The 20,829-nt window shown below is 64.2% G+C and overlaps 1 protein-coding gene across 2 annotated transcripts; it reads left to right on the forward strand.

Moving 5' to 3' along the window:
- Positions 1 to 7,882: 7,882 nt before the first annotated feature.
- On the forward strand, positions 7,883 to 19,782 carry LOC122173463 (class I histocompatibility antigen, F10 alpha chain-like). Of its 2 annotated transcripts, none has more exons than XM_065563966.1 (8): positions 7,883 to 8,072; positions 10,148 to 10,408; positions 11,135 to 11,410; positions 11,562 to 11,834; positions 12,633 to 12,887; positions 14,952 to 15,068; positions 15,647 to 15,679; positions 16,041 to 19,782. In XM_065563966.1, exons 1-8 carry the CDS (start codon positions 7,988 to 7,990, stop codon positions 16,097 to 16,099), a joined length of 1,359 nt encoding a protein of 452 aa, XP_065420038.1. In that variant the 5' UTR covers positions 7,883 to 7,987; the 3' UTR covers positions 16,100 to 19,782. The 2 variants fall into 2 exon arrangements, with proteins under 2 accessions (XP_065420038.1, XP_065420039.1); XM_065563967.1 differs by having other exon boundaries at positions 7,885 to 8,045.
- Positions 19,783 to 20,829: the final 1,047 nt, after the last annotated feature.

Consider the following 20,829-nt stretch of genomic DNA (forward strand, 5'->3'; position numbering starts at 1 on the left):
GACCAGGGCAATGGCTGGGCTGCCGGGCACGACCATATACACCTACTATATAACGTACAGCGCCTGGCACGCTGGGGGTCTGGGCCATGGCTGGGGCTCCTCTGTGCTCCCATAATACAATTATTTATTAGCAGTCTCTGCCGCTCGTGCGGCTGGTGCTGGCTGCTGCGGCGCCCAGAGACTGGGCTCGATGGGCCCCTGGGGCCAAGGCGGCGAGGCCCTCCCTTGGGGCCTGTAGTCACTGACTCTTTAGGCTCTCCCCGGCTCAGGTGACGCTGGTGGGAAGAGGGCAGCGCTCTGACGCTCTCCTCCACAATGAGCTCCGGCCAGCAGAGCGCAGGGGCCCCACAGGGTAACCTCCGCCAGGCCAGCAGAGCGCGGGGGCCCTGTCCCCCACACTGCCCTGTGGGGGACACACAGCGCCGGGGAGGCAGAATCCGGTCACCCCCCGTCGGTGCCTGGCCTGACGAGCGCAGGGCTCAGACCCAGGCTGGGCGAGGGGCAGGTCGGATCGGGGCCCCTCTCCCTGCCTATGGACAAAGCCCCGTGTCCAGAGACAGGCTGCGGCATCGGTACCAGCAGCAGCTGCCTGGTCAGCGACAGATCCCCCGGGACCCGGCTCCCGACACCGGCAGAGTCGTGACATTCACAGCCCTGAGAGATACCGGGCGGATCCCACCTGCCCGGCGCCCGGCCGTCGCAGGGGCCTTGGTCCCGTCTGGTCTCTGCCTGGCACAGTCTCCTGAGGACTGACATGCTTCGGGCTAGCCCACGCTACTGGGCTCGCGGCAGGGTAACTGGGTGCAACTGTCACGGAGTCCCCGGGCGATGCTCTGGAACTGCTCCCCACAAAGCCAGTCAGGACTCTGGGGAGCCTCCTCTCCCTCGGAGCAGACTGTCTTCAGGGCAAGAAGCTCACACGGCTTCACCTCCTGGGTCTCTCCTGGGAGCATTCAGCATCTGCCCCTCCGTGCGCTTCCCACAGCGAGTCCGCCCAGGCGGGGTCCTGGGGCAGCCAGAGGGTCCTGCCCCCCACTTCGCAGTCAGACGTGACTCTCAGCCAGCCAGTAACACAGAGGTTTATTAGACGACAGGAACACGGTCTAAAACAGAGCTTGTCGGTCCAGTGAACGGGACCCCTCCGCTGGGTCCATTCTGGGGCCCAGCGAGGCAGACCCCTGTCTGCCCTCCCTTCCAGTCCCCAGCTAGCTCCAAACTCCAACCCCCGTCCAGCCCCTCCTTCTCTGGGCTTTGTCTCCCCCCCCCCCCCCCCCCCCCCCCCCCCCCGCCAGGAGGTCACCTGATCCCTTTGTCTCCAACACCTTCAGTTGGCACCTTTGCAGAGGAGGGGCCCAGGCCATCAGTTCCTAGGAGACAGAGTGTCGGGCATTTATGTACACTGGCCCTTTGCTCTGCAGCAACCATACACCCTTATCCCACCACCTAGACACTTAAGAACTGCATAGGGGAAACTGAGGAAAACATTAAGAATAGTCCCACTTCGTCACAGCAACAGGGTGGCCTGCGATTGCCAGGAGTCAGAGATGAGCTAAAGGTCCCTTCTGGCCTTAAAGGCGATGGACGGAAGAGACGCCTCCTTCCCTGCCATCAGACTGCCACGCTCCACGGGAACCATGCAGCTGTCACCCAGCAGGGGGAGTCCCGTGACCCTGGGAGGCCGACGCGTCCCATGGGCTGGACCCAGCCTGTGGAACTCCCAGCCACATGAAATGAAAATGAGCACTAACCTCACTGCATTCACACCCCTCCTCCTCGCCTGGCTTCTCCGGGGACAGCCTCTCGCTTTCACACTTGTACGGATGTCCAGACCAAAACCAAGCTTCTTACGCTCCTGGGAGGGGCCCAGATTCTACGGTGGCCATCTCCGCAGTATTTAGACAGACACAAAAATCCCAAGGAGAGAAGTGGAAGCGAAGCCCTGGCTGGAGAAGGGCCCAGTGATCAGTGACTTGGAATGAACACGCTGCAGGAGAGATGCAAACCCTGCAATACAACAGTCTAAAACCCAACACCCAGAGGAGGAATTTGCTGTAGTGAGCAAACCGGACTCTCCCCCCAGGGCAGGATGGAGTCCGTGGGGTCAGCAGCTGGGGCAGGGTCTGTCTCTGAAGGAATTCAGCTCCGGGCTTCCCCTGCTGCGCCCCCATGAATCCCAGCCCCCATCCTCACGCTGTCTGTGTTGGTGTTTGGCTGGGACGGAGCGAGGCCAGAGTGCCCAGCTCCGTGCGCGGCGCGAAGGTCTGGGTGTGACCTGGGAACGTCGCCCTCGTGGCAGAGACGGGCCCGGGATGCAGCGGGGCCATGATGGGAATGTCCCGCTTTTTTTTGCAGGCAGCCGGGCCCCGCCCGAGGGGACATGCTGACGGTGAGCAGCTCCCGCGGGCTCTGAGTTCGAGGTTCTCCCAGCAGCGCGGAGACTGTCAGCCGTGCCCGTCGCTCGTGGCCTGGGGCGGCTTTGGGGCGTTTTGTTCTCAGCAGCTCAACGCTTGGGGTTTCCGAGCTGGTACCGCAGAGAGCGCTGGGGTCACAGCCAGACGTGGACTGGTCTGAGAGCTGCTACGACACATCAGAGCCGGGGCAGAGTTAAGGGGCAGGTCTGGGGGTGTTTGATCCAGGGATACCCCAGATAGAGGCACTCTCCGGAGACACTAATTGTAACGATCCCATTGCTCTAACGCGGGAGCCCACGGGGAGACTGGGGTGAGGAACGGGAGCGCAGCAATAGGGTCTGGTGTAGAGAAGGTGGTGCAAATTTGGGGACATTTGGCCCAGGGGTTCCCAAGATGCAGCCCTCCCCCCCCCCCGCCAAAAAAAATAGCGCTTCAATCCCTTTCAGTTCCTCACCACTTGGTCGGCGCAGAGCTCGGGGGGATCGAAGGCTCTGACCTGCCTGACCTGACGCTCCGGTACAGACGAGGCTGGGACAGTTCCCAGGGACCGGCAGCTCCCGCCGGCCCGCAGCCCAGACTCACCCGCCGCTCCAGGGACCCCGTCCCCACCCGCGCCAGGCTCCGGGCGGGCTCCAGACACTCGTTCTGCGGGGACCACTGGGCAAAGCGGCCCTAGTGCAGGCTGGGTTCCCACCGCTACTCCGGGGCCCCGGCTAGCGGCACGGCCCCCACCCACGGGCACCGCGCTGCGTCGAAGTGGATGAAGCCCCCCCCATCGTAGGCGTACTGGAACTTCGCCCTCACAGGGGCGTCCCCAGCCAGAGCACAGCCCACGAGAACCTGCATCACGTGGGGCCTTGGGGGGGGGGGGGAAGAGGAACAGAACTAAATCAGCAGCCACAAGCGCTCGGAGATCACGAGGCAGCCGGGCCCCCCCCAACCCACGATCGCTACATCTGAGGTCTGGTTATTACCACGTTTGGGGTTTGCACCTTCTGGGGTCACAGTTTTTGGTCGTGTCTCCTCTGCCCACGAGACCCAGAAACTCACATTTGATGCTTCCATAGTCCCAGGACTCCAGGAGCTGGGGCTTGGAGAGAGACACCAGCCACAGTGCTAAAGCCAGGCAGTGCTGAGACTCTGGAGCGGGTGCCAGGCCTTGGCAGACCCAGGCCCCGAGCCAGCAAAGCCCAGACCCGTGACTTTAACTTTAAGCAGCTTCACAGAGGTCAAGGCCAGAAGGGACGGGTCTGGTCGGCTGGTCTGAGCGCCTGCAGAGCCCGGGGCAGGGAATCGCGCTCACTCATTTCTGCATCCGCCAGGACTGCTGGTTCGGCTGCAGCGTCTCCGGAGTGACGGGCTGTCCCATCGCCGCCCAGCCAACGCAGCAGCACGTGAATCCTCGGCCTCAGCGGGGCCTGTCCCCGGCCCCAGACACCCCCCGTGTGGCCTAGGGAGCGACCCCCAGAGCAGGTCGTGATCCACAGGTTTGGGGAGGGAGACCCAGAGACCCTCCCCGCGGGGCCCCCTGAGGCCACCCTCACCCCCCCACCACACACAGGGCCGGCCCAAGCGCCCCGGCCCCCCGCTCACAGCCGCCTTTGCTCCCCCTCCCCTGTGCATGGGGCTGCTCCGATCCCCCCGCTGCCTGCCTGTTCGTGGGGCTGGTCCTCCAACCCCCTCCGCTGCCCTTCCTCCCTGGGACCCCCCTCTGCGCACGGGGCTGGTCGTCTGAGCCCCCCTGCCGCAAGCCCACACCCAGCCACCCAAGACCCTCCCATCACCCCTGCACGCAGGGCGGGCTGGCCCGAGCCGCTCTCCCTCGCCCTCCCTCCAGCGCAGGGGTGCCACTCCTGCCCCCCCCCACGTTCCTTCACGCCCCGCTACAGGTCCCAATGGCCAATGGTGGCATCGGGTGGGCACAGAGGGACCAGCCCCACCGCTGGGCACTAGGGAGGCGGCCGCGTGGGGGGGGTGGTGTGACCTGAACCTCTGCCCGGGGTGTCACGAGACCGGCACACGGCACCTCCCTGACCCCAGGGCCACCCGCAAACCACATGTCGGGGTCCTTCTCCGAGCATCTCTAGCGCTAGGCACAGCCCCCCCACCCCCATGCCCTCCAGGAGCCAGCCACAGCGAGACAGGTGGGGCCTCCTTCAGTCCCCGGAGCCCATCCATCCTGCCCCAGGCCAGACCCCATCTGTCCTGCCCGCTCTCAGGAACGGACCCAGGCCCCTGGCAGAGTCCAGGAAGAGCCCTGTGTCCGGGCAGCTTTTAACCACATCCCCCGGCAGGTTCCTCGCAGTGACATGGGTCACGCACCCCAACGGGACACGAGTTCGAGGCAGCAGCTCCCCAGGTCCGTCCTCCCTCTGCCGGTCCCCGAGAGCTCCCAGTCCCTGGGCCCCCGCCAGCCAGACTCCGCACCTCCTCACCACGGCTCCACCACATCCTGCACCCCAGGGCTGCCCTGAGCGGGGTCCCCGCAGCCGGTCACCCCCAGCCCCCTTCGCCCGCCAGCCCTGCCCCTGTCGAGCGCCCCAGACCCACCCTCTGCCCTGGGTGCAGCCTGCCCCGGGTCCTCTGGCTGCCCCCTTACCTAGGGGCTGCTGGTGGGTCCCAGCCAGTCCTGTCCCCCCAGCTCTCGCCGGCTCCGTCTCTAAACCATCTCTCGACCGCAGCATTGCACCTGCAGGTCCATCAACTCCAGCTGTGTCTCTCTGCTCCTCCCTCTCCTCAACTCCTGCCTGGCTCTTCAGAGACCCCAGGTGCCCGCTGCCAACCTCCAGTGCAGGGGTCGGCAACCTCTGGCACCCGGCCCACCGGGGCAAGCACCCTGGGCCGGTTTGTTTACCTGCCGCGTCCGCAGGTTCGGCTGATCTCAGTTCCCACTGGCCGCGGTTCGCCGCTCCAGGCCAACGGGGGCTGCGGGAAGCGGCGCGGGCCGAGGGACGTACTGGCCGCCGCTTCCCAACGCCCCCATTGCACTGGACCAGCGAACCACGGCCACTGGGAGCCGCGATCGGCCAAACCTGCCAACGCGGCAGGTAAACAAACCCGCCCGGCCCTGGCGAGCCGCGTGCCAAAGGTTGCCGACCCCTGCTCCAGCGGGACGCAGCTAATTACTGTTAGTCACAGAGGAACTGGCCCTGCTCCCTCAACAGGCCAGTCACCTCTGAGGTCACCAGCCATGTGCCCATGTCCCGCGCTGGAGCTGGGTGTGTTTGACATGAACTCTGTTCTCCGGAGCAGCGGGGTTGCTCTTGACGGAGTTTTCTCACGCTCCCAAGTCAACCGTCAAACTGAGACAGAAACCGAGCCGGGAAGTGGTGGGTCTGGAAGGTGACAGCTTGCCCGGGTCATCAGTTCAGCTGTGTGAATAAAGGAGTTTCTGGTTCTCTGAAACGTAAAAAAAAATGTGTCTAGGGTTGAACCAAAACTGAAATTTTTCAGTGAGTCAAAGATGAGGAAAAAAATGAATTCCAAGTGACACAAAGGTTTTATTCAGTCCCAAACTGAACGTTTTGTTTAGATTCTGAACTTTTAAAAATGTTTTTCAGGTTTTTGGGACATTTCAAAACAAAAAGTAATTTTGAAACAACCCTCCCCCCCCCCCCCCCGCCCCAAAAATGTTGCATTTCTGGAGGGAGCATTTGGCCAAATCGACACAAATTCACCAAATGTTTGTGTAGCCAAAGCTGCATTTTTTGCTGAAAAAAAAATGTTGGATGACAAATTCTTGCCCCGCTCTGGTTAGAAGGTACCGGGGGTGCTGGGGGCAGACAGCTCAGAGGCGGCTCTGTGACCCCAGGCCCTGCTCGGAGCCCCCGGCCAGGTGCAGGGCAGAGGTGCCGCGGGACGCCCGTGTGGTTGGCGCGGGGGGGAAACCCTGGTGGTTTTCTCAGCCCCTCTGTTCCAACAGCAGCCTCTGCCCCACACAGGGAGTCCAGCCAATCAGGGACCAGGGCCTTTGCCACCCGAGGGGGGTGGAGGCCACGGATTGGCTGGAGGCCTGATTGCGATCAGGAGACAAGCAGGTGTCGGACCCCTCAGGAAGGCAGGAAGCTGGGGGGGGGGGGGGGGGGGAGGGCTGCTGCTAAGACCATAAGCTGCGGTGTACGGGAATGTATCCCACGGGCCCATCTCCCCCGGTATCCCGCCCCGTCCCCGCTGCCCTGGATCGAACCCACGGGCCCATCTCCCCCAGTATCCCGCCTCGTCCCCGCTGCCCTGGATCGAACCCACGGGCCCATCTCCCCCAGTATCCCGCCCCGTCCCCGCTGCCCTGGATCAAACCCACAGACCCTTCTCCCCCGGTATCCCGCCCCGTCCCCACTGCCCCGGATCGAACCCATGGGCCCATCTCCCCTGGTATCCCGCCCCGTCCCCGCTGCCCTGGATCGAACCCACGGGCCCATCTCCCCCAGTATCCCGCCCCGTCCCTGCTGCCCTGGATCAAACCCATGGACCCTTCTCCCCCGGTATCCCGCCCCGTCCCCGCTGCCCCGGATCGAACCCATGGGCCCATCTCCCCCGGTATCCCGCCTCGTCCCCGCTGCCCCGGATCGAACCCATGGGCCCATCTCCCCCGGTATCCCACCCCGTCCCCGCTGCCCCGGATCGAACCCAGGGGCCCATCTCCCCCGGTATCCCACCCCGTCCCCGCTGCCCCGGATCGAACCCAGGGGCCCATCTCCCCCGGTATCCCGCCCCGTCCCGCTGCCCCGGATCGAACCCACGGGCCCATCTCCCCCGGTATCCCGCCCCGTCCCGGCTGCCCCGGGATCGAACCCACGGGCCCATCAATCCCGGTATCCTGCCCCGTCCCACTGCCCCGGATCGAACCCACGGGCCCATCTACCCCGGTATCCTGCCCTGTCCCATTGCCCTGGATCAAACCCACAGGCCCATCTATCTGTGTGGGGAGGGGAATTAGGGGACGCTGCCTGGGGGGAATGGGGCACACAGAACCCCTTGTGGGGGGGAGAATGAGGGACCCTGGTATAGGGGGAATGGGGCACACAGAACCCCTGGTGGGTGGGAGAATTGGGCACACAGATCCTCTGGTGTGGGAGGGAAATGGGGGACCCTTGTATAGGGGGAATGGGGGCACACAGAACCCCTGGTGGGTGGGAGAATTGGGCACACAGACCCTCTGGTGTGGGGGGGAAATGGGGGACCCTTGTATAGGGGGAATGGGGGACCCAGAATCCCTGGTGGGGGAGAAGGGGGGACCCGGGAGGGGAATGGGGGGCCCTGGCCCCGGGGAATGAGAACTGAGGAGGAGGGGGGATACCGGGAACCCCTGGGGAGGTGGGGGAAGGGGGCCGTGTTCCCCCGAGTTGGCTGTTGGAGGGCGGGGGGATCAGCCCCCTCCCCCGGCGCTGGGTCCGGCCCCGCACAGCCCTGCAGCAGGCGGTTCCGCCGGCCACCCCGAGGTCCGCGGCTCCGCCCAGAGATCCCGCCCCGCGGCCCCATTGGCCGGGGCCGGCCCCACGTGTGGCCGGGGCGGGGTGGGCGCCCCGCTGGGCTCGTGGGCTCTGCCCTGCCGGCGTGGGGAGACCCAGCCCGGAGCCATGGCGCTGCCCCTCGCCCTGGGGCTGTGCTGGGGGGCGCTGGCGGCAGCAGCGGCGGGTGAGTGGGGCAGGAGTGAGGCGGGGGGTAAGTAGAGCAGGGCGCTGGGGGATAAGGGGGGTAAGTGGGGCTGGGGGGGCGCTGGGGAACGGGAGGCTGGGGGCAGCGGGGGGGCGTTGGGAGGCGGGGGGGGTAAGTGGGGCTGGGGGGGCGCTGGAGCGAAGGGCGCTGGGGGACCCGCAGAACCGGGAGGATGCGCAGGAAACCGGGAGAGAAACACCCAGCGGGGCCGGGCCGGGCCGGGCGGGAGGCGGGTCAGGCCGGGGCTCAGAGCGGGGGATGCTGCCCTGGGGCCCGGCTGGCCCGGGACGCTGGGGTTCCCCCACCCCCCGCAGGGCGCGGCCCGGGTGCTGGCCCATGGCGGGGGAACGGGGCCAGGGGGTCCGGGCTCTATAGGGAGCAGCCGAGAGCCGCAGCGGGGCTGGGGGCGCATGGCTGGGCTGGGGTGGGGGGAGCTGGGGGGCGCATGGCTGGGGTGGGGGGAGCTGGACTGGCTGGGGTGGGGGGAGCTGGGGGTGCATGGTTGAGGTGGGGGGAGCCGGGGGGCGCATGGCTAGGGTGGGGGGAGCTGGACTGGCTGAGGTGGGGGGAGCCGGGGGGACGGGACTGGCTGGGACCCCCCAGTCTCCGGCACTCCCTAGCTAAGGGGGCGTCCAGCGGAGCCGGGGCAGGCTGCACCCAGGGCAGGGGGTGTGTCTGGGGCGCTCGGCAGGGGCAGGGCCGGCGGACGAAGGGGGATGGGGGTGATGGGCTGCGGGGACCCCGCTCGGGGCAGCCCTGGGGTGCGGGTTGTGCTGGGGACGCAGCCGTGAGACGCTGTGGAGACTGGCCGGCGGGACAGGCCCAGGCATCGGGGCCCAGGACTGGGAGCTCTCGGGCAGGGGGCCGGCAGAGGGAGGACGGACCCAGGGAGCTGCTGCCCCTAACTCGTGTCCCGTTGGGGTGCGGACGGCCGCTGGAGGGCACCCTGGGGTGGGGGCTGTGCCTAGCGCCAGAGACGCTCGGAGAAGGACCCCGACGTGTGGTTTGGGGGTGGCCCTGGGGTCAGGGAGGTGCCGTGTGCCGGCCTGGTGACACCCCGGGAAGAGGTGGCCGAGCTGTGAACCGCAGGATAACGCTGCTCATGTCACAGAGTCGGGAGAAAATCCTTCCCTCTTCAGACAGGAACTCCTGCTCCCCCTCCCGCCGCCCACACCTTTCACACATGGTGAAAAGCAGCCGGTGCTCCTGCAGTTAGTGCCCGTAGCACCTGGCATCCACAGAGGGGGCAGAGTTAAGGGCATTGGCACCCTTCGGAGTCCCAGCCTGGCCCCCTAACCACCAAACTGTCCCTCATCTACGTCAGCCCCTGTCGGCTGCCCCGGCTGTGTTCTCTGGCCCACCGGAGGCGGCTTTGTGCCACTCCGCAGAGGGCATCTTCGACCCCCACGTGCCGTAGGGCACCTGTGGTCGCCCAACTCCCCCTCAGCCCAGGGGCTTTCTCTCTCCCAGGGGCTCTGCTCCTCTGCCCCTAATGCCCCCTTTTCCCCAGGGGATCCGGACTGAGCGGGGCCATGGGGGCACTGGCAGTGACAGCCCTTCCCTGACAGCTCCCACAGGTTCTGCACAATCTCCGCTCCCATCTCAAACTACAGTAAAACTCCTGGCCCTTCAAGTGGCCATGAAAACCTCCCAGATGTGACCTTAACAGGGTGGGGGAGAGTTCTCACTGGCTACAACCACCCTGAGACGACAGCCCTGCGGGGGCTGAGCTGCCCCATTTATCTCAAAGGGTGTGTTAACTCTGAACCCTAATGATGGTGATGGCACACATTAACCTTGCTCAGTATGTCACCGCTGAACATTTTAGCAGAAGCCTCTGGTTTCTCTGGCATTGTGGGTGAGGCTTGGGGACAGCCCTGCCCCACTGCTCTGACCCCCATGGCTGCTGCATCCCCTTTTCCACTGACTCTCTGCAAGGCCTATCGCTAGGGGTAGCAGAGGGGGGTTAAGAATAGGGGTGTGATTGGAGATGGGGGCTCAGCCCGACCCATGGGGGCAAACCCTCCTCCCCGGAGTAAAGGGATAAGAGGCTCTTTATCTTGTCTTTCCCGTTGGTCCAGAGCCCCACAGCTTGGACATCCTGATCACCGGGCTGAACGAGCCGGACGGGACTCACAGGTTCTTCATGCTCGCCCGGCTGGACGGGCTGGCGCTCGCCTCCTACAGCAGCGACACCCGCGAGGTGAAACCCCTCAGGGAGTGGGCAGCGCAGGCCGTTGGCGCGAGCTATTTAAGGAAGAAGACGCAGGAGTTCAGGCTCTATGAGGCCATCTCCCGAGTGGTGACTCACCGGTGGATGGCGCAGCAAAATCAGACCGGCGGTGAGTGCTGCCCCCGTGCCGAGCTCCCAGCGCCCGCAACCTCACCGGCGGCAGCCCCAGGCCGCGGGAACCTGCACGAGATTTCCAGCCCTGATTGGCTGCCCTTCCCCTCTGCCCCACCTCCGGGGGTAGAGCAGCCAATCAGGGCAGCTGCAGGAGCATGGCTGAGTTCTTGCTCCCTAGAGTCAGGTCTCCGTGGCCCCAGGCTGGCTGGGAACCAGGCCCCGGGGGGGTGTCCGTGCAGTGACTTATCCCGCTCGGTAAGTACTCGCGTGGGCGGTGATTTCTGAGCGCAGACGGTGCTTTAATCCCAGACGCTGCCAAGTGAGAGCCAGGGGCTGGCGGCTGCAGCGAGACAAACTCAAAGGGGCAAATTTGAACCGGGGGTAACTCCCGCTGGGATCAGCTCAGCCAGGGTTGCGGGGGATTCTCCGTGGAGGCCAGACGCCCCGTTCTGGAGTTAAATCAGGAGCTGTCTGAGGGAATGCCGGGTGCACCCGATGCCCTGTGTGAGCTGGGCCCAGTCACTCTGGAGCTCTGGGCCTCAGTTTCCCCATCTGTGACCCAGGGACAATGGCCCAGCCCTGTGGCAAAGGGTGATGGGATACATGTGTTAGGGCTGGGGAGGGGCTCGGGCACTGCAGTGATTGGGACGGGCAGGGGCTGTAGATGGACTGACACTTAGACAATATCCTGCATCGTTTTTCCTCCCTGTCTCTCCCCCAGGAACCCACACCCTGCAGCTGCACGTGAACTGTGCACTGGACAGGGACACCCCCGTGCGAGGGCAGTTTCACTTTGCTTTCGACGGGCAGGATTTCCTCATCCTGGAGAGAAACCAATCCGCGTGGGTGCCGCTGGCGCCGGGAGCCTCCAACGAGACGCACTTCTGGAACGCTGGCCACACCTGGACCCTGTTTGCAAAGGAGTTCCTGCAGGAGGAGTGCGTGGACACCCTGAGGAGCCTGCTGCGGGGTGGGATGGAGGCTCTGGGACGGCAGGGTGAGTCCGAGCAGCCGGCGGCACGGCCCGGAGGGAACCACAGAGCGCCCCCCTCTCATTCCCGTGACCGCTAGGCCTCAGGGCTTTGCCAACCGCTCCACACTGGCTCAGGGCTGATTGCACCCCGCTGACGTGTTCCCCTCCCCTCCAGTCCCCCCAGGGATCTCGGTGACCTACAGAGACGCCCCCCACGGCGCCGCCACCCTCTCCTGCCACGCCAGGGGCTTTTACCCGCGTCCCATTCGCGTCTCCTGGGTGCGGGACGGGACGGAGATCCTGCCGCCCATGAACGCCAGCGGGATCCTGCCCCACGCCGACGGCACCTACCAGATCCGGCAGTCCCTGGAGATCCCCCCGCGGTGGGGCCACGGCTACGCCTGCCGGGTGAACCACAGCAGCCTGGGGGAGCCGGCGCTCACCATGGGTAAGGGGGGCGAATGGTGGAACCTGGGGGGGGGCAGTGCCCCCCAGGAGCGGGCGCTCGGCAGTGCTGTCTGTGTCCTGGTCTGCACCAGACAGCGCCTTGCACCGTGTGAGTAGTGCCCTTCGAAAAGCAGCTCCGGGCGCCCCTAGCGTGGATGTCCTGAGACGGGGCTCCCCACCGCTGCCCCCCTTTGGGACTGTAGCCGAGGGCTAACCCGGCCGGGAAGCCCGTCGCTCCCGCGGGGCATCTCAGAGCCAGGCCAGGCCTAAGGTGCCTCTTCTCGATTAGTCCCCTGGGGGGCAGTCACACGGTGAGGACAAACATCCGACGCATGGATGGAGTCGATAATTGTACCACATGTAACTAGCAGTAACGCTCTCATCTGGGCAGCGCCCGGGGCGGTGTTAGCAGCTGTGATGTTCCCTTTCTCTGCTTCCACTCCGCAGGGCTGACCGTGCAGCTCGTGGTGCTAAAACCGTGGGGCAGTCACGGCCCGAGCGCCGGTTCTGGGGGCAGCGGGGCCGCGAGGGCCCCAGAGGAGCGGGGCAGTTCAGGGCTGAATCTCGCTCGGGGTCTGGGAGTGGAGTTAAGTCTGTTCCCCCCTTCGCAGGCCGTTTGGCTCAGTGTGAGGCCGCCGGGACGTGTCGCTCTCTAAGCCTTCGGTGCAAACACGTCCGTGTCCTGTATGAAACGGGGGGGTTGGAGGCCGCGCTTCCCCCTAGGTCCAGACACCACAACAAGAACTTAACGTTCAGAGCAGAACAAATTTACTGTGTCTCCTTTTCTCTCCCCCCATAGCCCTGCCCGAGGTCTCAGTTTCCCGCAGAGACGCCCCCGACGGCTCCGCCACCCTCTCCTGCCGCGCCAGGGGCTTTGACCCGCGTCCCATCCGCGTCTCCTGGGTGTGGGACGGGAAGGAGACCCCGGCGCCCCCCATTGGCGATGCGTCCCAGCTCCAGAGATCCGTGGGGATCCCGCAGCAGGGCGGGGACGGGCACAGCTACTCCTGCCGCGTGCAGCACCGCGGCCTGCAGGAGGTGCTGGCGACCCCGGGTAATGGGCTCTCTCGGGGCAGGGGGAGGGGTGGGACCCCCACTGGCACCGTCCCGAGCGGGTCTCCAGCGTCCGCTATTGCCGAGCACGTCCGGCTGCATCTCCTGCCCGGGGCGGGGACCGAACTGATGCCCATGGACATGGCAGCCGGAGCCAGGTGACCCATCACCCACGGCCCCCACGCTGTGCCCACCCACCTAGCCCCATTGCAGGCCCCCGACAGCTGGGCCTCTCGAGGACTCAGACACCGGCTGGCTTTGCTCCCAGCTGGGGGAATGAGACACGTCTCCCCCCCGTCCCCCGAAAGGGGCCTGCCCCAGACCGCTCCGGTCGGTGCCCCCGCGACCAGCCTGTAGCAAGCAGGGTCCAGCGCTCCCCGGCTCGGCCCCTCGGGCTGCGGGGGGCTGGGCGGGCTCGTACCCAATGAACAGGAGCCTTTCACCCCAAGATCTCCAAGCTCAGCCCCCACTGGGCAAGGCTTGGCGGGTACCCCGTCTCTCGTTACCCCCGGGGGCAGGCTTTTGCCTCCGGCCTGGTGGACACTGGAGCGTGGCGTTATGGGGTTAGCCAGGAAGGAGGGAAGCTGCAGGAGGCTCTGCCGGGCGCTGGCTGGGTTCCCGCTCCCCACGGCCGGCACAGCTGGGGCTCCAGGCCTGGGTGCTATAGGATTTAGGGGCCCAACTCCCATTGCCTTTGATACCGTTACCAATCCGGGCTCAGCCCCTTCACCCCACGGACACTTCGCTGGCTGGACCCAGCGGCCAGGAGCTGCCAGGCGTGAGGAGAAGCCAGAGCCCGCGGTGTCTGTCAGGGGCACATACAACCCCCCTTCTCCGCCCAGGATGGGGTCACATGCTGCATTTGGGGCTCAATCCCCGTGTCCGTTCCTGAGCTGGGGCAGGTCTCTGCAGCGCGGGGCCAGCTCTGTGCATCTCCACCAATCAGGGGCCGATTTTCTGCGTCGCTTTTTGATGAGATGTTTAAGGTTCCTGGTGGTTTGAGGGAATCTCTCGTATTCCACACCTGGCATAGAACGAGTCTGTCTCAGTCTCTCCTCTGTCCCCACGGCTGCTCCTCTCTGGGGTCAGACGAGAGCCGAGCAGGAAACCATTCTCCCAGCCTGGGAAAAGCGCTGAGATTTCCAAACACCCTCCCATCCCGCAGCAGGATGAAAAGTTGGAATCTCAAACTTTCACAAACTTAAAACCCAAAAGCTATTTCTCTTCAGGTCAATGAAAAAACACTTTGATTTGAGAAATTTGAAATGTTTGGTTTCAGTTTTGACCTTTGATTTTTTTTAAACATTTATTTCCCATAAATTCACTGACTTTTCTCACTGAAAAGTTGCTTTGAGCTGAGAAAGGGGATTTCACATCGAAAACGCTGGAACAGGATGTCTGACCATTTCACAACTTTTCCAAAAGGGGAAATGGGTTAAAACCGACCCGGCCTGGCCCTGGCCCCGTTTCGCAGGGGTGACGCTGTAGGATGGAAACGGTCCAAGCGGTTCCCATCAGCGCCTTTCAGCGGCGGGAGACGGAACCCGTCACACGGCCCAGGGGCTCTCCCGGTGTCCCTGTAACACACACGACTGGAGCAGCAGGGACTGGGTCCAGTCCAGCCTTCAGGGACTGTCCCGGGTTCCCAGCTGGGCTCTGCCCCAGCCTGTCCCCCAGTGACCCCGTTGCCGTGCTGACCCCCAAGCACCCTTGGAGCAGCTCCCCCCGACGGGGCCTGTGAGTTCAGCCCCCGGCTCCCATGGTCACTGTGTGCGGGGGGCCGGCTGCAATGGGACTCTGCGGGGATGTTCCCTGCTTTAGGGACAAGCCGGGGCTGCCCGGGACTAACGGCCCATCCTGGCTCTCCCGGTGCCAGCTCAGGGCCCTGCCAGCCCCGGGTGGGGATCCCAGGCCAAGCTGGCTGGTCCCAGCATGACCCAGACCCTGCCCAGGGCAGGGGGTCACTCGGCCCCCCGGGCAGTGACACAGAGCAGGGAGGGCCCTGAGTCAGACGCTCGGTAAATCCCCCATTCGCCCCAGTGACCATCTCTCCTCGTCCCCGCAGCACCCGGGGAGATGGGGGGCCTGGCCCCCGGGATCCTGGCCGCCCTCGGCCTCGCTGCGCTGATTGGGGCCGGCGCCGCACTGGCTGGCATCGTGGTGTGGAGGAGGAAGCGCCCGGGTAAGGGAGCGACGGGGGGTGGGGGAATCCCCATCAGGCAGGGCTGGGGGCAGAGCCGGGGGGAGGGGCAGAGAGAGGGCGACAATCTCCTCTGGGAGGGTGGGGCGGCCCCATGGCACGGGGCCGTGGGGTGGGACAGTGCGGGGCAGCCCCATGGCACGGGGCCATGGGGTGGGGTGGGGCGGGTTCGTGCCTTGGCAGAGACGGGTGATGAGCTGGGCTGGGGTAGGTGGGGTCAGGATCACCGTGGGGTGGGGGTGTCCTTGGCTGGCTGGGGGTGTGTGTGGAGATGGGGTCACAGGGAAGTGGGGTGTTCAGAGGGGCAGGGATTGCTAGGGGGGATCCTTGTCTGGCTGGGGGGTGGAGATGGGGTCACAGGGAAGGGGGGTGTTCAGGTGGGGCAGGGATTGCTGGGGGTGTCCTTGGCTGGCTGGGGGTGTGTGTGGGGAAGGGGTCACTGGGAAGTGGGGTGTTCAGGTGGGGCAGGGATTGCTGGAGGGGCAGGGGGACCCCAACCAGTTCAGCCCCTCCCGCCCCAGTGCCCAGTCGTGACACGCTCGCTCTCTGCTCCATTTCAGACTCCGGCAGAAGCAGCTTCGCCCTGACTGCCAGTGAGTGACCCCGGGGACACCGGGCCCGATCCCTGCCCCTGGGACTGCCCTGCCCCAGTGCATTGTGGGTACACCGGGGTGGGGGTCCCTCGCTGGCTGGCCCTGCCCCCGGGCTGCCAGTCCAGGTCACACACCCCACGCAGCCGCCTCCCTAGCGCCCAGCAGGGATGACCAGTCCCTCTGTGCCCACCCGACGCCAGGCTCGGGGTTAGCAGCCGCCGGAGCTGCTGTCCATTGGGCAGGGCCCCCAGAGACTCGTCTGGGGCTCTGGGACCTGGGAAAAGCCAAGGGTGGGGGGAGGAGAAGGGGGGTCACACTGTGAAATCAGGAACATGGAATAAACCTTCCTCTGTCTCCCCAGGAGAGGATCCTGCGCCCGGCCCGGACCCTGCTGGCCAGCGTCAGACCACGCCTGTTTGACGGGCTGGGCGCCTGCTGATCCCACAGCCCCTGCCAGCCAGGACCCCGCTGGCCAGCGTTGGACCCCACGGGTGTGTGACGGGCCGGGCGCCCGGTGACCCACCACCCACAGCCCTGCCTGCCTGCCAGGACCCCGCTGGCCCGCATCAGACCACACCGGTGTGACAGGCCGGGCGCCCGCTGACCCCACAGCCCCTGCCAGCCCGGAGCCCACTGGCCAGCGTCAGACCCCACCCGTGTGAGACGCCGGGCGCTGCTCAGCCGGGCTGGAGAGGGGGCGCCAGGTTTTACCAGTGAGGGGAATGAACCCCTGGAGCTATTTTCCAAGGGTCCTGGTGGATTCTCCAGCCCGGCGTGTTTAACTCACAATTGGCTGGTTCTCTCCAGGATCTGCTCTGGGGATTATTGGGGCAGGTCTCCGGCCCCTGCTGTGCAGGGGATCAGACCCGATGATCGCAGTGATCCCTTTTGGCCTTGAGATCTGTGACTCTATGAACCCACAGCCCTGCCTGCCTGCCAGGACCCCGCTGGCCAGCGTCGGACCCTGCCTCTGTGACGGGCCACGCGCCCGGTGACCCACCACCCACAGCCCCTGACTGCCAGGAGTCGCCCAGCGCAGAGACCCTGTGCCTGACACCGTGCGCATGGCTCCTCACCAGACACAGCAGCTCCCCAGCCGCGAGAGGCTCCGGCTGCCCAGGCCCTGCGGCTCTCACACCAGCTCAGGGGACAAACTCCCCGCGCAGCTCGCTGGGTCTGTGCGGCTCCCGGAGAGCTCAGGGGGCTGGATCGTCCTGCGAGCGGTGCGGTTCCGGCTCCCAGCCGGGCGTGCGGAGCCCTGGGGATCGGATGGGCTGGGTCTGCCAAGCAGCCCCCTCCCCACGGCCCGTCCTCTTCCTGCTGGCCGGCCGCGGGGCGGGGGCTGAGCCGGGGGGACTGGGCTCCGGTTGAGGGCCGGGAGCCGCCCATGGGGCAGCTGGAGAGAAGCCCAGGAACGGTGCCAGAGCCGGGCGGGGAACATGCTGTGAGTGCCGGATGTCCCAGCTGGGGCAGGACTGTGGGGGGACTTGGGGAGCGGCAGAGACCCGGAGCTGGGGGCCCAGGGCGAAACACTCCCCGAACCCGGCCCGGAAACCCACAGACACCGATTGGCTGGGCTGGAGTCCGGGCTGGAGCGGGAGCCCCGGCACGCGGCTGACGGGCCCGGACTCTCCACTGGGCTGCCCCAGGGGCCCGAACCGGAGCTGCTATCGCTCCGCTGGGACTGCAGCTGCCTCTGGGCCGCGGGGATCTGCCCCCACCCCAGTAAATACCCCTCCCCCGAGCCGCGTGTCTGAGTGTTACTGGGACCTCCGGGGCTGGGCGCGATGCTGCGGGCGCTGCGGCACCCCAGGGCTTGGGGGGCTCCGGCACTGAGCAGCCTCGGTCACTACACGGGTGAGGAGGGGGCTGCCCCCCCCGCTCTGTCCCAGCCCGCGGGGCTCTGGGAATCACGGTAAAGCGGCAGTTCATGTCCTGGAAGCAGCGTGGGAAATACGTAATTATCCCTGCGCTGGTGCTGCCCGCGCCTGTGGGGAAGGAGGATGCGGCACGAGTTCCGACCAAGGGGCTTAGCTGCCCACCAGGCCCCTTGCCCGCTCCATCCTTGTTGCCTCAGAGCTAACCCCCTGCACCCCACTCTGCTCCCAGAGCCGGGGAGAGAACCCAGGAGTCCTGGCTCCCAGCCCCCCCTGCTCTAACCCACCAGCCCCCACTCCCCTCCCAGAGCTGGGGAGAGAACCCAGGAGTCCTGGCTCCCAGCCCCCCCTGCTCTAACCCACCAGCCCCCACTCCCCTCCCAGAGCTGGGGAGAGAACCCAGGAGTCCTGGCTCCCAGCCCCCCCTGCTCTAACCCACCAGCCCCCACTCCCCTCCCAGAGCTGGGGAGAGAACCCAGGAGTCCTGGCTCCCAGCCCCCCCTGCTCTAACCCACCAGCCCCCACTCCCCTCCCAGAGGTGGGAGAGAACCCAGGAGTCCTAGCTCCCAGACCCCTCCCCCCAGCTCTAACTCACCAGCCCCCACTCCCCTCCCAGAGCTGGGGGCAGGGGTGTCTGCTGGTCTGGATGGGGCTGTGGGTCTGATCCAGGCGGGGTGGGGCTGATGGGGGAGGGGGAGTACCGGGTTGGCTGGACCCACTGGGCCCTGTCTGCGATGGCCCCCTGGCGGAGCTGGCTGCCTCGCAGGCGTGGGGGCCCCATCCTGACCCCTCTCCCCGGTTACAAATTGCTCTCAGCCCTCCGGCCCGGCAGTGGTCTCCGCTCCCGTGGTGCCCGGTCTTCGGAGCCGGCCGGGCGAGGGTGCCAGTCTGCTGGGCATTTAACCCTGCACCTGCCGTGGGTGAGACTCGTCCTGGGCACTGGGGGGGGGGGGGTTTATGGCTTGGTTCAGAGCACTGGGTCCATGCTGGGCCTGGTGGCCCTGGGGTGGTCGATGGGAGGGAAGGACCCTGGTCGTGGCTGGCTGGACCCCGCATGCAGCCCGTAGCCCCTTTGCTGTGACGCAGCCGGCCCCTGCCCTGCGCCCCCCAGGCTAGCCACCCTCTGTCCCCTGCTGGGGGTAATGGGGGTAGTGGGGGATGGGGGCAGCATCTCTGCTCTGCTGGCAGCTCACGTCAGTTCCCCCCGTTTTCAGCCCCCCCCCCCAAGGCTCAGCCACAGCATGGGGGGCATGGGGCTGCTGGGGGCAGGAGGCACCCGGGGTGAGTGCCACGGTGGGGGGGGGATGAGACTGAATGACCCTCCCTCTGCCCCAGCCCCCTGTGAGCCCCCATCATTCCCTGGAATCTGAGGGACCCCCCCCATGCTAAGCCAGAGCCCCGCAGCCCAGGGAGACCGGGCCGGGTCCTGTGTGCCGTGGGGGGTGTTGGGGTTCCCCTGAGCAGAGCAGTGTGGGGGTGGGGTAGTGCACTGGGGGAGCCCAGCCCTGAATCCCCCCCCCATGCCTCCTCTCCCTGGGCCGGTCCCTTCTGCCCCCCCAGCAGTGGCTGCACCCTGACTCCAGCAGCTCGGGTTCCAGCCAGGGGCACCCGGCCTGGCCAGCAGTGGCTCTGGCTAGCGATCAGCCTGGATGCAATTTTAATAGCGGCGTGTTGTAATTTTTTGGCGCTTTGTGTTTGTTTTGGGGGGTTTTTTAGAACATTTGGTCCGGTGATGGCCTTTGCACCTATTTTTTAATACACATATTTTTTATTCACACACAAAACAGGATTGATTTACACAGAACATTTTAAACAGGAACATCAAGTTGCAGTGCAAAAGAAAAACAATCCCCACATTCTTTTACTTATTTTAAAATGCTAAACCTACAACAGAGCGGGGACCCTAAAGGTCTGTCACGGCCTTGAAATCCGCTTCGGACACAGATTCCGGCTGATGCATCTCTACCAATGGCCCATTAGTCCATTTTTTTCTGCTACTTAAAAAGGGTGGCTGGCAGGATATGGTGAAATCCTACATTCATATGTTTAATAGATGTTATATTAGAATTTATTTTAAATTATACAAAATACAAACATACAATGTTACTATTACATGTCCCCCTTTGACCCCCTCAAGAACAATTCTTGAGTGGGTCATATTTTATACAACTGTTTCATAGCAATATACTGAGAGGCAATTTGAGCTTGTGGTTGTAATTTAATAAACATTTTTTTTTTGTTTAACCGCACATACAACACATTCCTAGCAAGCAAACAGAGGACAATGTTAACACAACTAGTAATGTTCTCTGTATATATCTCTTTCTACTGTATTTTCCACTGCGTACATCTGATGAAAGAGTTCAGCGGAGGGCAACAGAAATTATTAGGGGGCTGGAGCCCATGACTTATGAGGAGAGGCTGAGGGAACTGGGATTGTTTAGTCTCCAGAAGAGAAGAATGAGGGGGGATTTGATAGCTGCTTTCAACTACCTGAAGGGGGGTTCCAAAGAGGATGGAGCTCGGCTGTTCTCAGTGGTGGCAGATGACAGAACAAGGAGCAATGGTCTCAAGTTGCAGTGGGGGAGGTCTAGGTTGGATATTAGGAAACACTATTTCACTAGGAGGGTGGTGAAGCACTGGAATGGGTTCCCTAGGGAGGTGGTGGAATCTCCATCCTTAGTGGTTTTTAAGGCCTGGTTGACAAAGCCCTGGCTGGGATGATTTAGTTGGGGTTGGTCCTGCTTTGAGCAGGGGATTGGACTAGATGACTCCTGAAGTCCCTTCCAACCCTGATATTCTAGGCTCCTATGAAGTGGGTTTTAGCCCACGAAAGCTTATGCTCAAATTTGTTAGTCTCTAAGATGCCACAAGACTCCTCGTTCTTTTTGCTGATAAGGCGAACACGGCTCCCACTCTGAAACCTAGTAGACAATCTGCTCTTAGAGGTCAGGGACCAGCCTGTAAAAACGTCATACCAGTGATAGGCTGTCAGTTGTTTTTTAAACCTAGCAATTTTTAGCATGTCTCCATTTGCACATAATGTTTGAATGACGCTTTTTAATATTTTTTTGTGTTTGTTGTAAAAACAGAGTCATCTTGGTTTTTGACAATAAGTGATTAGTTAGATTGTGCCAATCCAGGGCAAGGGTAACAGAGAAATTAACCGGAGTAGCGGTTACAATGCTCTGTGCTTTTTTTATTTTTGGTAAATAGTACGTGTGATTGCTAGTATATAATACATTGGCATTGCATCTACATTCATCCACTGGG

This window comes from Chrysemys picta, chromosome 12 (genome assembly GCF_011386835.1).
Source record: "Chrysemys picta bellii isolate R12L10 chromosome 12, ASM1138683v2, whole genome shotgun sequence".
In the NCBI taxonomy this organism is placed as follows: Eukaryota; Metazoa; Chordata; order Testudines; family Emydidae; genus Chrysemys; species Chrysemys picta.

Coding starts and splice junctions, on each gene's coding strand:
- LOC122173463 (XM_065563966.1), top strand. CDS start 7,988: ATGGCGCTGCCCCTCGCCCTGGGGCTGTGCTGGGGGGCGCTGGCGGCA. Junction 8,073..10,147: donor GGGCAGGAGTGAGGCGGGGG/GTAAGTAGAGCA, acceptor CCGTTGGTCCAG/AGCCCCACAGCTTGGACATC. Junction 11,835..12,632: donor GGAGCCGGCGCTCACCATGG/GTAAGGGGGGCG, acceptor CTCCCCCCATAG/CCCTGCCCGAGGTCTCAGTT.